This window comes from Hemitrygon akajei, chromosome 24 (assembly GCF_048418815.1).
Source record: "Hemitrygon akajei chromosome 24, sHemAka1.3, whole genome shotgun sequence".
In the NCBI taxonomy this organism is placed as follows: domain Eukaryota; kingdom Metazoa; phylum Chordata; class Chondrichthyes; order Myliobatiformes; family Dasyatidae; genus Hemitrygon; species Hemitrygon akajei.
In genome coordinates this window covers 47,336,045-47,359,478 of record NC_133147.1, presented here as the reverse complement: position 1 = coordinate 47,359,478, position 23,434 = coordinate 47,336,045, and the positions used below count along the sequence as shown (strand labels likewise).

At 55.3% G+C, this 23,434-nt stretch overlaps 1 protein-coding gene across 1 annotated transcript in view; it reads left to right on the top strand.

Moving 5' to 3' along the window:
• The window catches only part of LOC140716061 (sodium-coupled neutral amino acid transporter 3-like), a 72,519-nt gene that overhangs the window by 29,614 nt on the left and 19,471 nt on the right, over positions 1 to 23,434 (top strand). Inside the window, 7 exon segments of the mRNA XM_073028747.1 lie at positions 1,526 to 1,608; positions 6,583 to 6,641; positions 7,704 to 7,850; positions 15,897 to 15,976; positions 18,140 to 18,240; positions 19,243 to 19,367; positions 20,542 to 20,686. Coding sequence (XP_072884848.1) covers positions 1,526 to 1,608; positions 6,583 to 6,641; positions 7,704 to 7,850; positions 15,897 to 15,976; positions 18,140 to 18,240; positions 19,243 to 19,367; positions 20,542 to 20,686 — 740 coding nt within the window.

Below are 23,434 nucleotides of genomic sequence, written 5' to 3'. Positions count from 1 at the left end.
AAATGGGGAGGGGTGGGGGGGTCGCAGAGATGTGGAGGGGTGCAGGGGAGGGAAGGAGTCATGGAGATGGGGAGGGGTGGGGGGGGTCACAGAGATGTGGAGGGGTGCAGGGGAGGGAAGGAGTCATGGAGATGGAGCGAATTGCAGGGGAGGGAAGTCGTCATGGAGATGGGGAGGGGTGGGGGGGGGTCGCAGAGATGTGGAGGGGTGCAGGGGAGGGAAGTTGTCATGGAAATGGGGAGGGGGTGGGGGGGGTCGCAGAGATGTGGAGGGGTGCAGGGGAGGGAAGGAGTCATGGAGATGGGGAGGGGTGGGGGGGGTCGCAGAGATGTGGAGGGGTGCAGGGGAGGGAAGGGGTCACGGAGATGGAGCGAATTGCAGGGGAGGGAAGTCGTCATGGAGATGGGGAGGGGTGGGGGGGGGTCGCAGAGATGTGGAGGGGTGCAGGGGAGGGAAGTTGTCATGGAAATAGGGAGGGGTGGGGGGGTCGCAGAGATGTGGAGGGGTGCAGGGGAGGGAAGGAGTCATGGAGATGGAGCGAATTGCAGGGGAGGGAAGTCGTCATGGAGATGGGGGAGGGGTGGGGGGGTCGCAGAGATGTGGAGGGGTGCAGGGGAGGGAAGTCGTCATGGAGATGGGGAGGGGTGGGGGGGGTCGCAGAGATGTGGAGGGGTGCAGGGGAGGGAAGGGGTCACGGAGATGGAGCGAATTGCAGGGGAGGGAAGTCGTCATGGAGATGGGGAGGGGTGGGGGGGGTCGCAGAGATGTGGAGGGGTGCAGGGGAGGGAAGTCGTCATGGAGATGGGGAGGGGTGGGGGGGGGTCGCAGAGATGTGGAGGGGTGCAGGGGAGGGAAGTCATCATGGAGATGGGGAGGGGGTGGGGGGGGGGTCGCAGAGATGTGGAGGGGTGCAGGGGAGGGAAGGAGTCACGGAGATGGAGCGAATTGCAGGGGAGGGAAGTCGTCATGGAGATGGGGAGGGGTGGGGGGGTGTCGCAGAGATGTGGAGGGGTGCAGGGGAGGGAAGGAGTCATGGAGATGGGGAGGGGTGGGGGGGTTTGCAGAGATGTGGAGGGGGTCACAGAGATGTGGAGGGGTCACAGAGATGTGGAGGGGGTGCAGGGGAGGGAAGTCGTCACAGAGACGGGGAGGGGTGGGGGGGTCGCAGAGATGTGGAGGGGTCACGGAGATGGAGGGGGTCACAGAGATGGGGAGGGGTGCAGGGGAGGGAAGTCGTCACAGAGACGGGGAGGGGTGGGGGGGGGTCGCAGAGATGTGGAGGGGTCACGGAGATGGAGGGGTCACAGAGATGGGGGAGGGGTGCAGGGGAGGGAAGTCGTCACAGAGACGGGGAGGGGTGGGGGGGGGTCACAGAGATGGGGAGGGAAGTCGTCACAGAGACGGGGGTGGGGTTGTGGGGGGGGGGTCGCAGAGATGCGGAGGGGGGCGGTCACGGAGATGGGCGAGGGGGAAGGGGTCGTATTGTGTGCTCCGTCAGTAACCTCCGTCTCTGCCCTGTCCGCAGTATGTGGTACCTCGATGGGAAAATACTGATCATCATCGTCAGCTTGCTCATCATTCTCCCCCTGGCGCTGATGAGACAGCTCGGTGAGTCTGAGGAGGGAGGGGGAGCCTCGGAGGGAGGGGCACGCTGAGGGACAGGTGGTTGTTTGTACACTCGGTTCAAAGTTCAACGTAAACTTATTATCAAAGTACGTAGATGTTGCCAAACCACCCTGAAAGTTATTTTCATTGCAGCTATTTATAGGGAACTGTAGGAAAACTGACTTGTAAAAGGTGGCAAGTTTAAAAAAATAATACTTAGAAAGTGAGTGATCAGGTTGTTGAAAGTGAGACCAGGGGTTGTGAAATCAGTTTAGCGTTGAGGTGAGCTGGTAAGAATCGGAATTCAGAATCATGTTGAATATCACCGGCACAGCTCATGAAATTTGATGTTATGTGACAGTAGTACAGTGCACAGTTGGAACTGTGAGTTAGTGTAAGTCTACAAATAGTTAAATAAGCAATGCAAAGAAAGGTAGTGTTCACAGGTTCAGTGTCCATTTAGGATCGGATGGCAGAGGGGAAGAAGCTGTTCCTGAATCAATGAGTGTGTGCCTTCAGTCTCCTGTACCTCCTCCCTGATGGCAGAGGGGAAGAAGCTGTTCCTGAATCGCTGAGTGTGTGCCTTCAGTCTCCTGTACCTCCTTCCCGATGTTAGCAATTGCACCCCCCCCCCCCATACCAAACGGCGATGCACAGTTAGAATGCTCTTCACGGTACAGCTGTAGGAATTTGCCAGTGTCTTGGGTGTCACACCAAATCTCCTCAAACTCCTAATGAAATATAGCCGCTGCATTGCCTTTTCGCAATTGTGTTGATATGTTGGGACCAGGTTAGATGTTGACACCCAGGAACTTAGCAACTGCTCTCTCGCTCTCCACTTCTGATCCCTCTACAAGGACTGGTGTGTGTACCCTTACTGAACTCCACAATCAGTCCTTTAGTCTTACTGTATGTATTCTTGACTTTTGCCAACGGTAGTTGTACGGCCGGCAGGTTTATAGGTGGCCTTTGAACTGTGCCTGGCCACGCAGTTGTTACAGGGTGATATCTGTTCCTGAACCTGGTGGTGTGGGCCCTGAGGCTCCTGCACCTCCTTCCCGATGGCAGCGGTGAGAAGAGAGTGTGGCCTGGGAGCTGTGGGTCCCTCTTGTGGCAACGCTCCTTAATGTAGATAGTCGTACAGAAGTGCAGCCCTGAAACAGGCCCTTCGGTCCGTCTAGTCCATGCTGAACCATTTAATCTGCCTCGTCCTGTCAACCTGCATCCTCCGTGCCCCTCCCATCCATGGACCTATCCAAACTCCTCTTTAGCATTGAAATCGCATCCACGCTGGCAAACATTTCACCTTTAACCCATGACCTCTAGTTGTACTCCCAGCCAACCTCAAGTGGAAAAAGCCTGCTTACGTTTGCTCCTGATAATTCTCTACACCACCCAGTGTCTTCTGTGTTCCAGGGAATAAAGTTCTAACCTATTCGATCTTTCCAGTCTTGTGCGCAGTGGTGGGGAGGGCTTTGCCCGTGATGGACTGGGCCGAATCCACCACTTTCAGCCTCCTGTTGCGTCCCTGGGCATTGCTGTCTCCATCCCAGGCTGGCCAGGGCACTCTGATTGGTATCTATGGTTGCCCCTCTAATCCCTGGGAAAAGGTCTGCTGGGGCCACTATGAAAGCCTGCCCCTCACATCCCCAGAGACACAGCACTGCTGCCCCAATGTGCTTTGGCCAATTTTAACTCCTGGGCACTAACAGTTCTGGCTGCCCCACTTCAGGACGAACGTTGCAGCTTTGGAGAGGGTGCAGAAGAGGTTTCCCAGGGTGCTGCCTGGTTCTCTTCTAACGCGAAGAGGCCTTCCTGTTAGACTGTGGTAACTTGCATTTTATTCTTCCGCTATTTGTATTTATATCGGGATATTATATTTATATTTATATCTATACACGATTATGAGAGGCACAGATAGAGTAGACAGGGAGTGGGTATCTGTTTCCCAGACAGCATGCTTTGGAGGTGAGAGGTAATTTTTTTTACTCAGAGAGTGGTGGATGCCTGCTAGGGTGGTAGAGGCTGATACGTTAGAGGCTTTTAAGAGACGTTTGGATAGGCCCATGGATGTGATGAAGATGGAAGGATACGGACATGGTGTCCAGGAGGGATTAGCGTCAGGGTGTTTTTTTTTGCTTTTCGGCTGGTTCAGCACAACACTGTGGGCCGAGTGGCCTGTTCTGTGTTCTGTGTTCTAATATCGTATGACCTGTCCTGGGCCCAGCACGTGGATGCAATCGTAAGGAATTTACGCCTGCGTCTCTCACGGGAGGTTCCGCTTGTCACCGGCCACGCCAATAAACCTCTCCAGACGTGTTGGTGTTGACACGTACCGAGATAACAGCGAGAAGCTTGCCTCAGATCAAAGTGCTTCGTGCAAGGGGCATTGAGGCACAATCAGATACTGGACTCTGCAAAAGGCTTTGTCTTACAGCTAGGGTGCCTAAGACTTTTGCGCAGTACTGTAGTAATTTTATATATTGCACTGTACTGCTGGCACAAGAAAAAACACGTTTTATGTCACATGTGAGCGGTGGTAAGCCTGATTCTGAGATGGGGCTATTGTGGACTGAGAGTGGGAAGGGGGCAGAGAGAGGGAAAATGGGGAGGGAGCGGGAAGCGCCAGAGAGACATTCTGTGATGATCAATAAACACAATTGTTTGGAATTAAGTGACCTTGCCTGGTGTCTCAGGGCTGGGTGTGTCTGCACCCTCACCACCTCCTGCCCCTGGCACTCCTTCTCTGCCCCCTGTCCCACACCCCTCCTTGGCAGTCCACCCTCGCCATTCCGAACACCCTTTGGTCCCACCAGATTTATAAGCTCGCTCTCCGCTCCACGTTGACAATTACTGTGCAAAAGTCTCGGCATGCTAGCTACACACCGAGGCATTTGCACAGTTCCATTAAACAATAACAATGCAGACTAAAGTTAACCATTATAGAGAAAGTGCAGACAAGCAAATGATCATAACTAGGTAGATCGTGAGTCCACTTTTTCATTCAATAGTCTGATAACGGCAGGGCAGAGTCCGACCTTGAGCCTGGTGGGACGTGCTTTCGGGCTTTTGTATCTTCTGCCCGATGGGAGAGGGGAGAGGAGAGTGCCCGGAGTGGAGTGTGTGTGGTCCTCGATTACTCTGGCTGCTTTACTGAGACAGTGAGAGGCGGCGACAGAGTCCGCAGAGGGAAGGCTGGTTTCCGTGGAGTGCTGAGCTCTGTCCATGCCTCTCTGCCGTCTCGAGTGATCACGTGTGGGCCAGTTGCCATTAGCAAGCCGCCATGCTTTCTATAGAAGCTGGTGAGGGTAGACGTGGAGATGACAAGTTTCTCCAGCCTCCTGGGGAAGGTGAGATTTCTTGGACCAGGAGAGGCTGTTGGTGATGTCCTGCGGAAGGTGCCCCGGCTGGTTGCTGGAATTTGGATGCTCAGGAATATAATCATCTGCAGAGAGTAGTGGACTCGCGGTCACATCCCTCCCTACCATCGGTAGTATCTAGAGGAGGCTCTACCTCAAGGAGGCACCATCCCTCCTCAACGACGCCCACCATCCAGGCCATGCCAACTCCCTGCAGGCATCGCCCGATCTGTTGAGTTCCTGCAGGAGGGGGTTTGCTGCTCATTAATAGGTGCAACCACCTCCCCTGGATGTGGAGTCTGGAAAGCCTCGGGATGGCAGGTGGTGACTAGTGGGGTGCCACAGGGCTCGGTATTGGGACCACAGCTGTTTACTATTTACGTCAACGATTTAGATGAAGGCATTGAGAATAACATCAGCAAATTCGCTGATGATACTAAGCTGGGTGGCAGTGTGACATGTGATGAGGATGTTAGGAGAATTCAGGGTGACTTGGATAGGCTGGGTGAGTGGACAGATACTTGGCAGATGGCGTTTAATGTGAATAAGTGAGGTTATCCACTTCGGGAGTAAGAACAGGAAGGCAGATTATTATCTAAACGGTGTAGAGTTAGGTAAGGAGAAATACAAAGAGATCTAGGAGTCCTTGTTCATCAGTCACTGAAGGTGAATGAGCAAGTGCAGCAGGCAGTGAAGAAGGCTAATGGAATGTTGGCCTTTATTACAAAGGGAATTGAGTACAAGAGCAAGGAAATCCTCTTGCATTTGTGCAGAGCCCTGGTGAGACCACACCTGGAGTATTGTGTACAGTTTTGGTCTCCAGGGTTAAGGAAGGACATCCTGGCTATAGAGGAAGTGCAGCGTAGATTCACGAGGTTAATTCCTGGGATGTCTGGACTGTCTTACGCAGAGAGGCTAGAGAGACTGGGCTTGTACACACTGGAATTAAGGAGATTGAGAGGGAATCTGATTGAAACATATAAGATTATTAAGGGATTGGACAAGATAGAGGCAGGAAATATGTTCCAGATGCTGGGAGAGTCCAGTACCAGAGGGCATGGTTTGAGAATAAGGGGTAGGTCATTTAGGACAGAGTTAAGGAAAAACTTCTTCTCCCAGAGAGTTGTGGGGGTCTGGAATGCACTGCCTCGGAAGGTAGTGGAGGCCAATTCTCTGTATGCTTTCAAGAAGAAGCTAGATAGGTATCTTATGGATAGGGGAATCAAGGGATATGGGGATAAGGCGGGAACCGGGTATTGATAGTAGATGATCAGCCATGATCTCAAAATGGCGGTGCAGGCTCGAAGGGCCGAATGGTCTCCTTCTGCACCTATTGTCTATTGTCTATTGTGTCAGGGGGCTGGGACGTCTCCATCAGTCAGTGAGTGTGAACCCTACTGATGATGTGTCACTTTCTCCCCCCTTTCTCTCATCCCCCATCTTGTTCCCCCTCCGTCCATCTACTCCCCCTCTATCTAATTCCTCTCCCTCCCCCTCTCCTTCCACCACACTCCCTCTCCCTCTCTCTCCTCTCCCTCTCTCTCCTCTCTTCCTCTCTCTCCCCCCTCTCCCTCTCACCCCCCCCATCCCTCTCTCTCTCCCCTGTCCCTCTCTGCAGGTTACCTGGGGTACACCAGTGGCTTCTCATTGACGTGTATGGTCTTCTTCCTAATTGCGGTGAGTGTTTGCCTCCCCTAACCTCGAGGTGCATTTTCAAATGTGCAACTCTTAAAAAAGAAATCTGATTGTGCTCCCGGTGTGGGTCTGACCAAGGGACACGGAGATGGGAACTGTGCACGGTGCTCCCGATGTGGGTCTGACCCAGGGATACGAAGATGGGAACTGTACACGGTGCTCCCAGTGTGGGTCTGACCCAGGGATATGGAGATGGGATCTGTACACGGTGCTCCCGGTGTGGGTCTGACCCAGGGATAGGGAGACAGGAACCGTGCACGGTGCTCCCGGTGTGGGTCTGACCGAGGGATATGGAGATGGGAACTGTACACGGTGCTCCTGGTGTGGGTCTAACCCTGGGATAGGGAGACAGGAACCGTGCATGGTGCTCCCGGTGTGGGTCGGACCCAGGGATATGGAGATGGGATCTGTACACGGTGCTCCCGGTGTGGGTCTGACCCAGGGATACGGAGATGGGAACTGTGAACATGCTCCCAGTGGGGGTCGGACCCAGGGATATGGAGCTGGGAACTGTGAACGTGCTCCCGGTGTGGGTCTGACCCAGGGATACGGAGATGGGAACTGTACACGGTGCTCCTCGTGTGGGTCTGACCCAGGGATACGGAGATGGGAACTGTACACGGTGCTCCCGGTGTGGGTCTGACCCAGGGATACGGAGATGGGAACTGTACACGGTGCTCCCAGTGTGGGTCTGACCCAGGGATACGGAGATGGGAACTGTACACGGTGCTCCCAGTGTGGGTCGGACCCAGGGATATGGAGATGGGAACTGTGAACAGTGCTCCCGGTGTGGGTCTGACCCAGGGATACGAAGATGGGAACTGTACACGGTGCTCCCGGTGTGGGTCTAACCCTGGGATAGGGAGACAGGAACCGTGCATGGTGCTCCTGGTGTGGGTCGGACCCAGGGATATGGAGATGGGAACTGTGCATGGTGCTCCCGGTGTGGGTCGGACCCAGGGATATGGAGATGGGAACTGCAATTGATGCTCAGGGATGAGATAAACCATGAAAAGTTCTAAATACTGTTTTCCTCTCCTACAGATTATCTATAAGAAGTTTCAGATACTGTGTCCCCTTCCGGTGTTTGGAAACGAGACCCATGTCAGCACAGAAACTGTTTACCTCAACGGGAGGAACTACACAACAGAAGACGAATGTACAGCAAAGCTCTTCACCATTAACACACAGGTACAAGGAACCCTGACCCTCTCCAGGATGGGGCGGTGTGGAGGGAGATTCACTCTGTGTCTGACCCCGGGAGTGCGTGATGGGACAGTGTGGAGGGGGATTCACTCTATGTCTGACCCCGGGTGTGTGTGATGGGACGGTGTGGATGCAGCTTCACTCTGTGTCTGACCCCGGAAGTGTGTGATGGGACGTTGTGGAGGGAGCTTCACTCTGTGTCTGACCCCGGGAGTGTGTGATGGGATGGTGTGGGGAGGGAGCTTCACTCTGTGTCTGACCCGAGGAGTGTGTGATGGGACGGTGTGGAGGGAGCTTCATTCTGTGTCTGACCCCGGGAGTGTGTGATGTGACAGTGTGGAGGGAGCTTCACTCTGTGTCTGACCCTGGGAGTGTGTGATGGGACGGTGTGGAGGGAGATTCACTCTGTGTCTGACCCCAGGAGTATGTGATGGGACGGTGTGGAGGGAGATTCACTCTGTGTCTGACCCTTTTTTTTTATTTTACAAAATCCTTTCTTACAAATATCGGTGCTATACAATATATACAAAACAGTGGCAAACACAATAACTAAACTACAAATAGACAATAGACATTACACCAAAATGTTGCCATCTCTATCCACGATGGCATTTACACCCCGCGGAGCCCAACGGTCTCGAAACTCCTCTAAGGTCGCCATGGACTGCGCGTGTTCTTTTTCAATATTTACCCGGGCACGAACATACCCTCTAAACATTGCCGGGCAGTCTGCCCGGGGAGATCCTCCCGCCACCCGTTTCCAAGACCCTCGGATGGCGGATTTCGCCAGCCCCAGGAGCAAGTTGACTAGGACATCCTCATCCCTCCATGCCCCCTTCCTTACTGGATGACCATATATAAATAGGGTGGGGCTAAAATGCAGCCAGAAGGCGAGAAGCAGCCCACGCAAATACGCAAAAAGAGGCTGCAGCCTCACACACTCCGTGTACATGTGGTACACGGTCTCCTCCAGCCCACAGAAGTGGCATGCGGGTGGGAGATCCATGTACAAACTAAAAAACTTATTGCAGGGCACCGCTCTATGCAGCACCCTCCAGCCGGGATCCCGCAGGTGCATGGGAAGAACCCCTTCGTAAAGGGACTTCCAGTGGGGACTCTCCTCACCTCCGGGTGGAAAGACCGACCGCCATGGCGTGTCGGGACGGTGGACACAAGGGCAAGGAAGTGGAGGGTGTGGAGCAGCAGCCCATACAAATACCTCCTACTTGCATCCCTGAATGGGACTGTGGGTATCGATGAGAGACGGCTCAAGTTGTGTGGACACGGCTCCCGGAGAAGATTGCGGGGTCTGGGCCCGACAAGCAGCTCGGCCTGAGTCGGTCCACACAACTGAGCCGCACTGACATCCACTGAGGTAGGGCAAGGGTCAGACAGGACCCCGCCCTCCGCCTGAGGAGGGGATTCCCGGCCTGAGGCGACCATGTTCCAGACTCTCAGTAGGTCCTGATAGAAGCCGGGCAGACTCCGCAAAGCAGTATGGCTGACGCCCGCCGGTGGTAGCCGCATGTCTTCGTGAAGACAGCAGCCCCTCCGGAGGAAGAAAGTCGCCAACACGTGCCACCTGGGAGGGTGCTTGGCGTTCAGGAATCTCTGCAGAGTCCTGAGGCGGAGAGCCGCCAGTCACGTTCAAACGCACACCAGCGATTGTCTGCCCTCTCCCACTGGGAGACTCAAGACTGCTGCAGAGACCCAGTGTTTCCTGTTGCCCCAGAAGAAGTCCACTAACTTCCTCTGCATTCTCGCTAGAAACGGGGCAGGAGGGTCCAAGGTGACCATCCGATACCACAACATGGAGGCTACCAGCTGGTTTATGACCACCACCCTGCCTCGATAGGAAAGCACCCTGAGAAGGCCTGATCAGCGCCCCAGCCGGGCCATGACTTTCGTCTCCAGATCCTGCCAGTTCGCCAGCCAGGTCTCCCCAGAAGGACTCAGGTAGACTCCCAGATAGAGGAGACTTCTAGTGCTCCACTCAAAAGCTCTCATCTCCTCCGGCAGGCAGTACACCTGCCACTGACCCACTAAGAGTCCGGAACATTTCACCCAGTTGATCCTAGCGGAGGATGCTGCCGAGAAAACTTCTTGGCACTCGCGCATCCTCCGCAGGTCATTGGGCTCTGACATCATGAGGAGTACATCATCGGCGTAGGCCGACAGGACGACCTCCATGTCCGGTTCACGCAGAACCAAACCTGTCAGCCTTCGCCGTAGGAGGCTCAGGAATGGCTCGACACAGATCGCGTACAATTGACCGGACATGGGGCATCCCTGACGTCCTCCTCTCCTGAAGGGAATGGGCGCTGCCAGTGATCCATTGACCTTAACAAGGCACTCCGCGGCAGAGTATAGGAGCCGAACTCGGGCCACAAAGTGTGGTCCGAGCCCAAAGGCCTGCAGAGTGCCCACCAGGAAACTGGTTTACCAGGTCAAACGCCTTCTCCTGGTCAAGAGAAAGTAACGCTGTTGGGGACCCAGTCTCCTGCTGCAGGTGGATCAGGTCCCGTACTAGGTGAACATTGTCCTGGATGGAGCGGCCCGGGACCGTGTAAGATTGGTCAGGGTGAATCACCTGTCTCAGTACTGAACCAAGACGGTTGGCCATTGCCCGGGCGAAGATCTTGTCGTCCGCGCACAAGAGGGAGACCGGGCGCCAGTTCTTTAGCAGGCGAAGGTCTCCCTTCTTGGGCAGCAGGACCGCAACAGCTCTCCGCCATGAGAGTGGCATTTCCCCGGTGGCTAGGCTCTCCCCTAGAACAAGGCTGTAATCGACCCCCAGGACATCCCAAAAAGCCTGATGGAACTCTACACTCAGACCATCTAAGCCAGGGGATTTACCCCTCCGGAGTTGCCGAAGGGCAGTAGACAGCTCCTCCCGAGTCAGGGGAGCGTCCAGACACGCTGCGTCTTCTGGGCTGACCTTTGCTAAATCTTCCCAGACCTCACTGCATGCCCCCGCATTTGACGGATCTGGTGAGAATAAGGACCGATAGAAAGTGCGGACTTCTTTGATAATTTCATCGGGGTCCGTGATGGAGGAGCCATCAGCAGCCAGTAGCTCCACCAGTAGCCAGTAGCTTTTGAACTCCCCGCCACTTCTCCAACGAGTAGAAGAAGGGTGAGCCGCGGTCCAAATCCTGCAGCATTTGGATCCGCGACCTCACATATGCACCTCAGGACTGCTGAAGCTGCAGATGCCTGAGTGCGTCCTTCTTCTCCTGGTATTCCTGCCACATTTGTTGGTCTCCACCGGTCGGACCAAGACGGGACTCTAGGTCAAGCAACGCTCTCTCAAGGCGCTCAATCTCAGAGCCCCGCCTCTTTGTCGACCCCCTAGTGTACTCCCGACATAAAAACCGGATGTGGGCCTTGCCCACATCCCACCATAGCCGTAGGGAGCTGAACTCTCTCCGTCTCTCTCTCCAGGTGGCCCAGAACGCTCGGAATGAATCCCGGAATTGGCTGTCCTCCAGCAGCCGGTTGTTAAAGTGCCAATACCCGGATCCCACCCGAGGGTGCAGAGGAGTAAATTCCATCCACACAAGGTGATGATCCGAGCACGACACCGGCCGCATGGAGGACGCCGACACGCGGGAGACATAAGCCCGAGAGATATACAGGCGGTCTATCCGGGAACCCCCCTCTCTAGATCTTCTGGAGAAGGCGCTAGAGTCGGGGTGAAGATTCCGCCAGCTGTCCACCAAGTCAAAGGAGCCGACTAGCTCCTTTAACTTTTCGCCGATGCTGGGTCGCGTTGGAGGCCCGAGCGGTCCTCCACCTCGAGGGTACAGTTGAAGTCTCCCCCGAGGATGACGCAGTCCCCAGGATCGATGGAACTCAGCAAGGTGGACAACTGACAGAATAGGCGCGTCTGCAGCACCCCTCGCCTCGGAGCATACACGTTGACAAAATGCAGCAGTACTCCATCGAGGCGCACAGCCAGGTGGAGCAGACGGCCGGGTACAACATCTTGGACTCCTACGATTTCTGGCCGAAAGGCTGGGGCCAACAGGATCGCCACCCCTCTGGAGTTGGAGCTAAGGTGACTCATGTAGACCCCGCCCTGCCACTCCAGGAGCCAAGCGGACTCGTCCCCCGGGGTGGTATGGGTTTCCTGCAGGAAACTCACCGCGTATCTCCCATCCCTGAGGACTGAGAGATTGTTATATCTGCGGAGAGAGCCCCTGCTACCATTTACATTAAGATTAGCTATGGTAAGTTTCATATCGGGAGCACACTAGGCCTCAGCACTGGTACCCTTCCCGCTGAGAGCGGTGGCGCCCTCAGCCGCACTACCCTCTTTGCTTTCCGGGCCCGACTGCTACCATCGCTACCCTGTGACCCACCATCTCCCGAAGGAGCGAGGCTGCTTTCCACCCTGATGTCCCTCACCAGGTCATCCAGGAAGGATTTCAGCTGCCGTCTGTCATTCCCCGACACAGCATTCTTCCTCCCCTTCCCTTTCCCCGTCCCCTTCCGTCCGAGGATGACTCGCAGGGACTTCACCAGCCTCGGCACGCTAGGCCAGTGAAGCGAGGCTAGTTTAGGCCGATGCTTTGCACCCACGGAGGAGTGAATGAACTCTCTGATCTCCTCCACAGGTATCAATGGGGACTTTTCAGGAGGGGTTAGGATGTCCATTGTCTCGCTATCAAAAGAATCTCCCTCCAACCCCTCACTGCAGACAGATTCCCCATCTTCCTCCTCGTGTTGTATAAGGTGGCTGCCCCTGTAACCCACACTGCGCAGCGGGTACCTCCTCATACCTTCCCGCTCCACCGTCGCATCAGTCTTATCCACAGTTGCGACGATGGAGGGAAAATCCCCAGGGACTCCCTGCAGGCCATTAGTTGATGGGGTCGGCATGCAGGTTATATCACCCTCCCCAGGAGACAGGCATGCAGGGGACCCCAGCAGCTCTGGTCCAAGGGATTCACCGGCAGCCTGATGCTGACAGTGAGAGAGCTTGGTCTCCTCTCCGCTCATACTGTTTAATACACTTGCCTCCAGGGAGGCGCTTACTGCTAAGTCCTGGGTGGAGGGCTCCAGGTCTGTTTTAGTTGTGCAAACAGGCCCAGTACTAGCTTCCTGCACAACCACACCACCCACCACAGGATTGGTGGCTACATCTGGGAATTCAAGGTTAGACACAACTTCCACCCGGATTCCCACCCCTTTCTGGGACTCCCCCTCTTCTACATTCTCTGCCCTCTTGGGGGAACATTCCCTTCTCCTCTTCAAGCCGGAGGAGCACACAGGTGCAGGATTCACCGATGGAGCGTTACTCTCCGCTTCCATCACCCCGTCCAACTGTGCACTTCCCCGAGCCTCCCTCTCCACTTCAGGGCAAATGGGCGTGAGCTCTGCGGTCTCGGGGGCCGACTTCTTCATGTGTTTTGATTTCTTCCTCACTTTCCTTCCCCACACAGGCTCCACCCCGTCCCTCGCCTGAACCTCCCTGCACGTAGCCTCAGGAACACTCGCCTGAACCACAGGGGCAGGAGCAGAGACTGGAACAGACGTAGAAACAGGGACAGGGTTAGAGACAGGGTCAGGGGCAGGAGCAGGGGCCGGCACAGGTGTAGGAGCAGGAATGGGATCGGGGCAGAGTTAGCTGGGGCACTAGTTCCCGAAGTGGACTCCCTGGGTTTTCGGGTGTTCGGACAATCCCTCCGAAAGTGCCCCACCTCCCCGCACGCATGGCACCGTGGGCGCTCAGAGCTCCAATACACCTGATAATCTACCCCCTCGTGCCGGACAGTAAACCGGCCCTCAACTTCGTCCTCCTTTTCCAGCTTCATGAATACCTGTCGCCGGCAAGAGATTACGGTACGGAGGGTGCGTCTCCTGAATTTGTGCCTGACGGCAGTTATTTCTGACCTTACTTGCCCCAAACGTGCTAGTGCGGGAAGCAGGTCCTCGTTGGGGATGAAAGGCTTTACGTGACCGAGGACGATGCGTTGTGTGGGAGCTGTCACTAGCTCCATCTGTAAAAAGATGTTCTCTACCGTGATCCCTCTACTGAGGGCCCGATGCACCAACTCATCATTCCTCAAGTAAAACACTGCCTTCCCAAACTCTTTCTCAGTGGCCAAAACACCATCTCTCCCAACAAGTCCTCCATAGCCTCCGCGCACTTTTCCAGAGGAGTTCCAGGATGCGAAATACATTGCACCCCGCGTTCAACTTTCACCGACCGAAACAGGGCGTTGTCCGAGGCTGGAGAGGCAGCCGCCTTGGCATAACTCCCCGAAGGCCTGCGACTCCCTGTAGACTGGTCTGGCATGTGGTTCAATGTCCGAATCGAGAAAGATACGGTGGTGGTGCTGCTTATAAAGTCCTGGAGCGAGTTGAGTAACCGGCTGAAAAAGTTTGTACTCAACAGTACCTTGCTGGCTCAGTGCCAGAAATTCCAACGCCAGGAAAGGCTCCGTTAGTTCTGGAGAACTTCCAGGCCGTGAGAGGTCGAGACGTCTCAAACGATGTTTCGGCTCCTACAGTGAACGTGAGTCACGACGATAGAGATGGAAGGAGGTTGTCCCGATGTCAGTGAGGGAGCAACGGCGTTTGTCACCGGTTTTTGGAGCGACCCAGCTTCCTGGCGAGTTGCCAGCGGCCACAGCTGGGTGCTACGCAGTTCGCAGCCGTCAACGAACCCCGTCCAAACTGGCAGAAAAACTCCAAACGAAGCTTCCACACTAAACCAGCCGCTCACTTAGATGTTCAAGAGAAGTTTCAAACCAACTCCAAGTAGCTTACGACCTTCATACAGCAGTTTTTCCTCGATTTCTCCCAGCGCAATCAGAACAGCTCCACTCTGTGTCTGACCCCGGGAGTGTGTGATGGGACGGTGTGGAGGGAGTTTCACTCTGTGTCTGACCCCGGGAGTGTGTGATGGGATGGTGTGGAAGGAGCTTCACTCTGTGTCTGACCCCGGGAGTGTGTGATGGGACGGTGTGGAGGGAGATTCACTCTGTGTCTGACCCCGGGAGTGTGTGATGGGACGGTGTGGAGGGAGCTTCACTCTGTCTGACCCCGGGAGTGTGTGATGGGACGGTGTGGAGGGAGCTTCACTCTGTGTCTGACCCCGGGAGTGTGTGATGGGACGGTGTGGAGGGAGCTTCACTCTGTCTGACCCCGGGAGTGTGTGATGGGATGGTGTGGAGGGAGCTTCACTCTGTCTGACCCCGGGAGTGTGTGATGGGACGGTGTGGAGGGAGCTTCACTCTGTGTCTGACCCCGGGAGTGTGTGATGGGACAGTGTGGAGGGAGCTTCACTCTGTGTCTGATTAGTGTCTGTGTGTGTTTGATGGAAGGGGTTGTTGGAGGAGGGCCAGGTGAGGGACTGCATTCTGTAGACAGGGCGACCAATGAGGTGGAGGGAGTGTATCGGGGGGTGGGTGGGGTTCCGGTCGAGTGGGCTGCTCTGTCTAGTTCCTCGAGATGTTGGAGCTGCACTCGCCCCAGGGAAGTGGGAAGTGTCCCGTCACGTTCCTGACTTGTCGGTGGGGAAAGGTAATTTGGCGGATGTGGAATGTATGGACTAACCCCACCCAGGCAAGTTACACTCCTCATTTGTACATGTGGGGCAGGAGGATTTGCTCTGTTGGGGTTAAGTCACTCATCACAGGATCCCTCCCCCCTGTGTGTGGTCCAGAGGAGTTTCTGGTCACTGGTGACCTCCAGAACATTGACAGTTGGTGATCGAGGGACGGTTAGGCCCCCCTCTCTCTCTTGTTGGACCTGTCATACATTTTGTGTGGGGGGGGGGGTGTTGGGGGAACTACTCCCCACCTCGGCCTGTTTTTCGGATCTCACTGCGGACACACAGGCTGACTGACTTCGATCAGCGTGCCATGTGTCCATTGCAGTGCGGTAGTGCACAGCCAAAGCCCCTCCTTGCTCTCGGTCCCAGGAGCTGCAGCCTGGAGGTGCAGAGGCTGCAATTTTTGAGGATGTTTGAGGGGGTGGGGGTGTGTCTATTGGCTCATCCTTCTCTGTTTAACCCCATAGACGGCGTACACAATTCCCATCCTGGCCTTTGCTTTCGTCTGTCACCCAGAAGTCCTGCCGATCTACACTGAGCTCAGCAGGTAAATGTGTGAGGGGGTGGATCTGTCCACGATCCCATCCACAGTTTGTCCTTGTCCCAGCAGTGTGGGATGGGACGGTGTGGAGGGAGCATCACTCTGTGTCTGACCCCGGGAGTGTGTGATGGGACGGTGTGGAGGGAGTTTCACTCTGTGTCTGACCCCGGGAGTGTGTGATGGGACGGTGTGGAGGGTGCTTCACTCTGTGTCTGACCCTGGGAGTGTGTGATGGGACGTTGCGGAGGGGGCTTCACTCTGTGTCTGACTCCGGGAGTGTGTGATGGGACGGTGTGGAGGGAGTTTCACTCTGTGTCTGACCCCGGGAGTGTTTGATGGGACAGTGTGGAGGGAGCTTCACTCTGTGTCTGACCCCGGGAGTGTGTGATGGGACGGTGTGGAGGGGGCTTCACTCTGTGTCTGACCCCGGGAGTGTGTGATGGGACAGTGTGGAGGGAGCTTCACTCTGTGTCTGACCCCGGGAGTGTGTGATGGGACGATGTGGAGGGAGATTCACACTGTGTGTGACCCTGGGAGTGTGTGATGGGACGATGTGGAGGGAGATTCACACTGTGTGTGACCCCGGGAGTGTGTGATGGGACGGTGTGGAGGGAGTTTCACTCTGTGTCTGACCCCGGGAGTGTGTGATGGGACGGTGTGGAGGGAGATTCACTCTGTGTCTGACCCCGGGAGTGTGTGATGGGACGGTGTGGAGGGAGCTTCACTCTGTGTCTGACCCCGGGAGTGTGTGATGGGACAGTGTGGAGGGAGATTCACACTGTGTGTGACCCCGGGAGTGTGTGATGGGACGGTGTGGAGGGAGTTTCACTCTGTGTGTGACCCCGGGAGTGTGTGATGGGACGGTGTGGAGGGAGTTTCACTCTGTGTCTGACCCCGGGAGTGTGTGATGGGACGGTGTGGAGGGAGCTTCACTCTGTGTCTGACCCCGGAAGTGTGTGATGGGACGGTGTGGAGGGAGCTTCACTCTGTGTCTGACCCCGGGAGTGTGTGATGGGACGGTGTGGAGGGAGCTTCACTCTGTCTCTGACCCCGGGAGTGTGTGATGGGACGGTGTGGAGGGGGCTTCACACTGTGTCTGACCCCGGGAGTGTGTAATGGGACAGTGTGGAGGGAGCTTCACTCTGTGTCTGACCCCGGGAGTGTGTGATGGGACGATGTGGAGGGAGATTCACACTGTGTGTGACCCCGGGAGTGTGTGATGGGACGATGTGGAGGGAGATTCACACTGTGTGTGACCCCGGGAGTGTGTGATGGGACGGTGTGGAGGGAGCTTCACTCTGTGTCTGACCCCGGGAGTGTGTGATGGGACGGTGTGGAGGGAGTTCACTCTGTGTCTGACCCCGGGAGTGTGTGATGGGACGGTGTGGAGTGAGCTTCACTCTGTGTCTGACCCCGGGAGTGTGTGATGGGACAGTGTAGAGGGAGATTCACTCTGTGTCTGACCCCGGGAGTGTGTGATGGGGCGGTGTGGAGGGAGCTTCACTCTGTCTGACCCCGGGAGTGTGTGATGGGACAGTGTGGTGGGAGATTCACTCTGTGTCTGACCCCGGGAGTGTGTGATGGGACGGTGTGGAGGGAGATTCACTCTGTGTCTGACCCCGGGAGTGTGTGATGGGACGGTGTGGAGGGAGATTCACTCTGTGTCTGACCCCGGGAGTGTGTGATGGGACGGTGTGGAGGGAGATTCACTCTGTGTCTGACCCCGGGAGTGTGTGATGGGACGGTGTGGAGGGAGCTTCACTCTGTGTCTGAGCCCGGGAGTGTGTGATGGGACTGTGTGGAGGGGGATTAGACTAGGGTACCGTTCAGTAGGTGCAGCGGAAGAAGGTGTCCTTGAGCCTGGTGGTCTGTGCTCTGTAATGTTCGTATCTTCTCTCGAATGGGAGAAGGGAGAATTTCGGGGTTGGGTAGGGTGTTTGATGAAGCTGGGTGCTTTACCGAGGCTGTGGGAAGTAAAGTGGAGGCTGGGTTCTGTGACGTGTTCATGGGCAGGGCATTTGCCCTGATGGGCTGTGATGCATTTGGACTGTGTCTGTAGAAACTGAGTGTCACTGGGGATGTGCTGAAACTTGGTGGCCTTCCGAGGAGATGGAGGTGCTGGTGTTTTGAGCTTCAGACTGAGATCCTGTAATCTTTCTCCTGGTACAGCCCGTCAAAGGTCCGAATGCAGAAGGTGGCAAACCTCTCCATTTTGGCGATGTTTATCATGTATTTAACCACAGCGATCTTCGGCTACCTGACATTCTATGGTAAGGTGCACTGTCTTCTTTCAGATAGGACCCCGGGTCAGCCTTGTACTCAGAGCACAGTGTACAGTTCCCGTCTCTGTACCCTGGGTCAAACCCACATCGGGAGCACCGTTCACAGTTCCCATCTCCCTGTCCCTGGGATCAAACCCACACCGGGAGCACCGTTCACAGTTCCCATCTCCGTATCCCTGGGTCAAACCCACACCGGGAGCACCATGCACAGTTCCCATCTCCGTATCCCTGGGTCAGACCCACACCGGGAGCGCCGTTCACAGTTCCCATCTCCCTGTCCCCGGGATCAAACCCACACCGGGAGCGCCGTTCACAGTTCCCATCTCCCTGTCCCTGGGATCAAACCCACACCGGGAGCACCGTTCACAGTTCCCATCTCCGTATCCCTGGGTCAGACCCACACCGGGAGCACCGTTCACAGTTCCCATCTCCGTATCCCTGGGTCAGACCCACACCGGGAGCACCGTTCACAGTTCCCATCTCCGTATCCCTGGGTCAGACCCACACCGGGAGCACCGTTCACAGTTCCCATCTCCCTGTCCCCGGGATCAAACTCACACCGGGAGCACCGTTCACAGTTCCCATCTCCGTATCCCTGGGTCAGACCCACACCGGCAGCACCGTGCACAGTTCCCATCTCCCTGTCCCCGGGATCAAACTCACACCGGGAGCACCGTGTACAGTTCCCGTCTCCATGTGCCAGGATTAGAATGTGTTTCCGGTGCAGAATACACAAAGGTTTTGGGGGGGGGGGGGATATGCTGTCATGCCCCTGACGTTTTGACGTGAGGGGGAGAAGGGTCTGAAAAGCCTTGGTGTCAGGAGATACCCACCGCAGTACCCCCGTCACCGATCTCTGCCCTGCCCTTCTCGCCACGGTGAGGCTGACCCGGTGGGCACGCGGTATATCGCTGTTAGTTCAGAGGGATTGGGTGGCTGACGTTTGTTCGAGACAAGCACCGGTAATTTCCTCTCCCTCCTGTGCCGCAGAGTCGGTGGAATCTGAACTGCTTCATACGTACAACAAGGTTGACCCGCTCGACACGCTGATCCTTTGTGTCCGGCTGGCCGTGCTGGTGGCCGTGACCCTGACCGTTCCTGTGGTCCTCTTCCCGGTGAGTCCACAGCCCTCCCCTTGGCCGTTTTCCTCTCTCTCTGCTATCCCCTCTCCCCGCCTTGGCCGTTTTCCTCTCTCTGCTATCTCTCTCTACCCCACTCTCCTGCCTTCTCCCCGTTACCTTTGACATCCTGACGCATCCACTTTAACTAAACCCAATGTCTGGGCCTCCACAGAGGTTTGTGGCAATGAATTCCACAGATTCACCACCTTCTGGCTGGAGAAATTCCTGCTCATCTCTGTTCTAAAGGGATGCTCTTCTATTCTGAGGCTGTGCCCCCGGTTCTAGACTCTCCCACCATCGAGCTACTCAATTTCATCATCTCCTGAAAATCCGGCCTGAAACATCGACTGTTTATTCCCTTCCGTAGACACTGCCTGACCTGCTGAGTTCCTCCAGCATTTTCTGTGTGTTGCTCTGGATTTCCAGCATCTGCAGAATCGCTGGTGTTGTATAGGACACAGATTGGGGAACCTACCTCCCCCTTGTCTCTATTTTCCCATTTCCTATTCTGGTTCTCCTATCTCTTCTCACCTGGCCTCTGGTGCCCCTCCTCCTTCCCTTTCTCCTATGGTCCACTCTCCTCCTCCTATCAGATTCCTCCTCCTTCCACCTATCACCTCCCGCTTCACCTTCCAGCGTGTACTCCCTTACTTATTCCAGTTTCTGCCCCCTTCCTGAGGGGTGTCAGCCTGAAACGCCCACTGCTTATTCCCCTCCATAGACTCTTCCTAACCTGCTGAGATCCTCCAGCATTTTGCACGTTACTCTGTGTTCCCAGCATCTGCAGAATCTGTGTGCGTCAAATTTACCTGGTCTTGACTCTGACGCCTCTCTTCCCCTTTCTTGATCTCTTCGCCTCTGTCTTTGGTGAGAGGTCGCCTGCCGATGAGCCCACTGACCCTCGTTGCTACCTGGGGTTGCAACTCGTCCCACTCTGCTTCTCTCCGCTTCTCAGTCCCTCTGTCCCTTCTCCTGTCTGTTCCCGGGATGAGACCTTCCGTCCCAAAAAATCCAAGACGTCCTCTTTTTCAAATGCCAAGTCCGTTCACTTTTCTATCTGCTTGTTTCTGGTACTTAGTTGGTGGTGGTGGTGGGGTTTTTGGGAATTTCGGGAGCTGCCTCCCAAGCCTCTGCCTGACGTCTCTCCCTCCTCCGGGGCTCTCCGTAGATCCGTCGGGCTGTTCAGCAGCTCCTGTTTCCCGGGAAGGCCTTCCGATGGCTTCGACACGTCATCATAGCGATCTGCCTGCTGATCTGTGTCAACATCCTGGTCATCTTCGTTCCCAACATCCGGGATATATTTGGAATTATTGGTAAGCGGGACGGAATATGGGGGGAGGGGGGAGGCGCAGACTGACGTGAATTTGCTGTGTTCCCTCTGTGACGATTCACGTCCCGGGAATGAGAGGGTTACCGTACGACAAGCGTTTTGGTGTCTCTGAGCCTGTGTGCGTTGACATTGAATGGGTTAATGTACTAGGAGCATTTGGCAGTTCAGGGCCTGTACTTGCCTAGAGCTCAGAAGAACGCAGGGGGAGTCTCGTAACGTACCGGATACACAAAAGCCTGGCTAAAGTGGACGTGGAAAGGATGCTTCAAATAGTGCGAGAGTCAGAAAGTACTTGCTGAGGCTTTGGTCAGATTGCACTTGGAGTATTGTCAGCAGGGTTACCTAAGACAGGCTGTGCTGGCATTGGAGAGTGTTTCACCACAGTGATCTCAGGAATGAAAGGGTTAACATATGAAGAACGTTTGTTGGCTCTGGGCCTGCAATTGTGGGAGTTTACTTGTTACAGACACCTCTTAGGGTGCATTCTCCAGATAGCTTATGAGGTAACCGTAGCCTTCAGCCAGGAGCAGATGTCATCAGGTGGTTCCCAACCTTCGCAGAGTGTTTCGATCCTTAACCACGACACTCTCCAGTTGGTGGGCCGGCAGTGGTGGCCGAATCACTGCCCATCTGCCCCTGGCTTCCAGCTTCCCTCCTCTCGCCTACTCCAAATCCCACAAGAGGCTCGTTCTGCCTCTTCCCCCCTCCTACGAGCTGCTTGTGTTTTGCTCCTTTCTTCCAGGCCCAGAGCTGACAACTACCACCATGCTGATTTGGCTGGGAAACCTCGGCAGCCGATCTCCACAGGGAACAACCATGCCTGCCATCCCTTGTCTTTGCACTCCTGCACTAAGAGCCGGTACTTCAAAGCCTTTTTCTAGTGGGCATCTTCCCATCCCTCCTCCCACGGCACCATCAGCTCAACCAGAATTATTTTCTTGTCTTCAGTTGACCACAATACAATGTACGGGCGGAGGGTTGTGTGGACCACCTCCGGGAACTGTAGCCTCCTTCCCACATCGACCCTCATCTCCCAGGACCTGGTCGTTGGCAGCAGATTTGGCTTTTGTTGTTTGGTTATGAAAGGCCTGGCTCCCTCTTTGATGAAGGTGATGGCCTTCCTCAAATCTGTGCCAGCCGTCCTCTTCTTGCATCTCTCTCGCTCCAGTGTGTCAGCTTATCATGGCACCAGCTGAACCGCCCTTGAATTACAGCTGTTTTACACCCGGACAGTACATGAGCCAGTGTCCCCTTCTGACCACAGGGCTTACAGTTCGGGTCCTCTCTCATCCCCCACGTGTACAGATGTAATGGCGAAGGAAGGGTGTCAAACACGGATCGCAAGAGGAAGGAAATACGGAAGGGCTCCAGTCTCCGTAACTCTGACCCTAGCCCAGGTAGCACTCGTATCCACAGTAATGATGTATTTTGAGAGGTTGGCGATGAAATAAATCAGCTCCAGCCTCAGATATGACTTGGTTCTGCTCCAACTTGCCTACCGGAGGAACAGGTCCACGGCAGATCCCATCTCATTGGCTCTTCTTTGAACCTCGGACAGCAGAGGTGCAAACATCAGGTCGACTACAGCTCGGCATTTAACACCATCATCCCCTCAAAACTAATCAATGAGCTCCAAGACCTCGCCCCTCAATACCTCCTTGTGCAATTGGATCCTGGATTTCCTCATTTGTAGATCCCTGTCAGTTTGGATTGGCAACAACACCTCCTCCACAATCTCCATCGGCACAGGGGCACCACAAAGCCTTGTGCTCAGCCCAAGCTTTACTCGCGTTACACCTGTGAGTGTGGTTAAGCACAGCTCCAATGCCTTACAGGTTTCCCCCGCTATTCCAAGGTACAGCGTTCCTGTGAAACGGTTCGTAAGCCGGAATGTCGTAAAGTGAAGAAGCAATTACCATTTATTTATATGGGAAAAATTTGCAAGCGTTCGCAGACCCAAAAAATAACCCACCAAATCATGCCAAATAACACATAAAGCCTAAAATAACAGTAACATATCGTAAAAGCAGGAATGATCTGATAAATACACAGCCTATATGATGTCGGAATACTTTTCTACAATTATTGCAGCACTGTCCACCGCAGCGAAAATCTCACGCAAGGGCTCTCAGCAGCACTCGCGGCAAAAATACACGGCGCAATCGCTCCCAACAGAAACACACGGCACAATCGCTCCCGACAGAAACACACGGCACAATCGCTCCCGACAGAAACACACGGCGCAATCGCTCCCGACAGAAACACACGGCACAATCGCTCCCGACAGAAACACACGGCGCAATCGCTCCCGACAGAAACACACGGCACAATCGCTCCCAACAGAAACACACGGCGCAATTGCTCCCGGCAGAAACACACGGAGCAATCGCTCCCGGCAGAAACACACGGTACAATCGCTCCCGACAGAAACACACGGCACAATCGCTCCCGGCAGAAACACACGGAGCAATCGCTCCCGGCAGAAACACACGGCACAATCACTCCCAACAGAAACACACGGAGCAATCACTCCCGACAGAAACACACGGTACAATCGCTCCCGGCAGAAACACACGGCACAATCACTCCCGGCAGAAACACACGGAGCAATCGCTCCCGGCAGAAACACACAGAGCAATCACTCCCGACAGAAACACACGGTACAATCGCTCCCGGCAGAAACACACGGAGCAATCGCTCCCGACAGAAACACACGACGCAATCGCTCCCA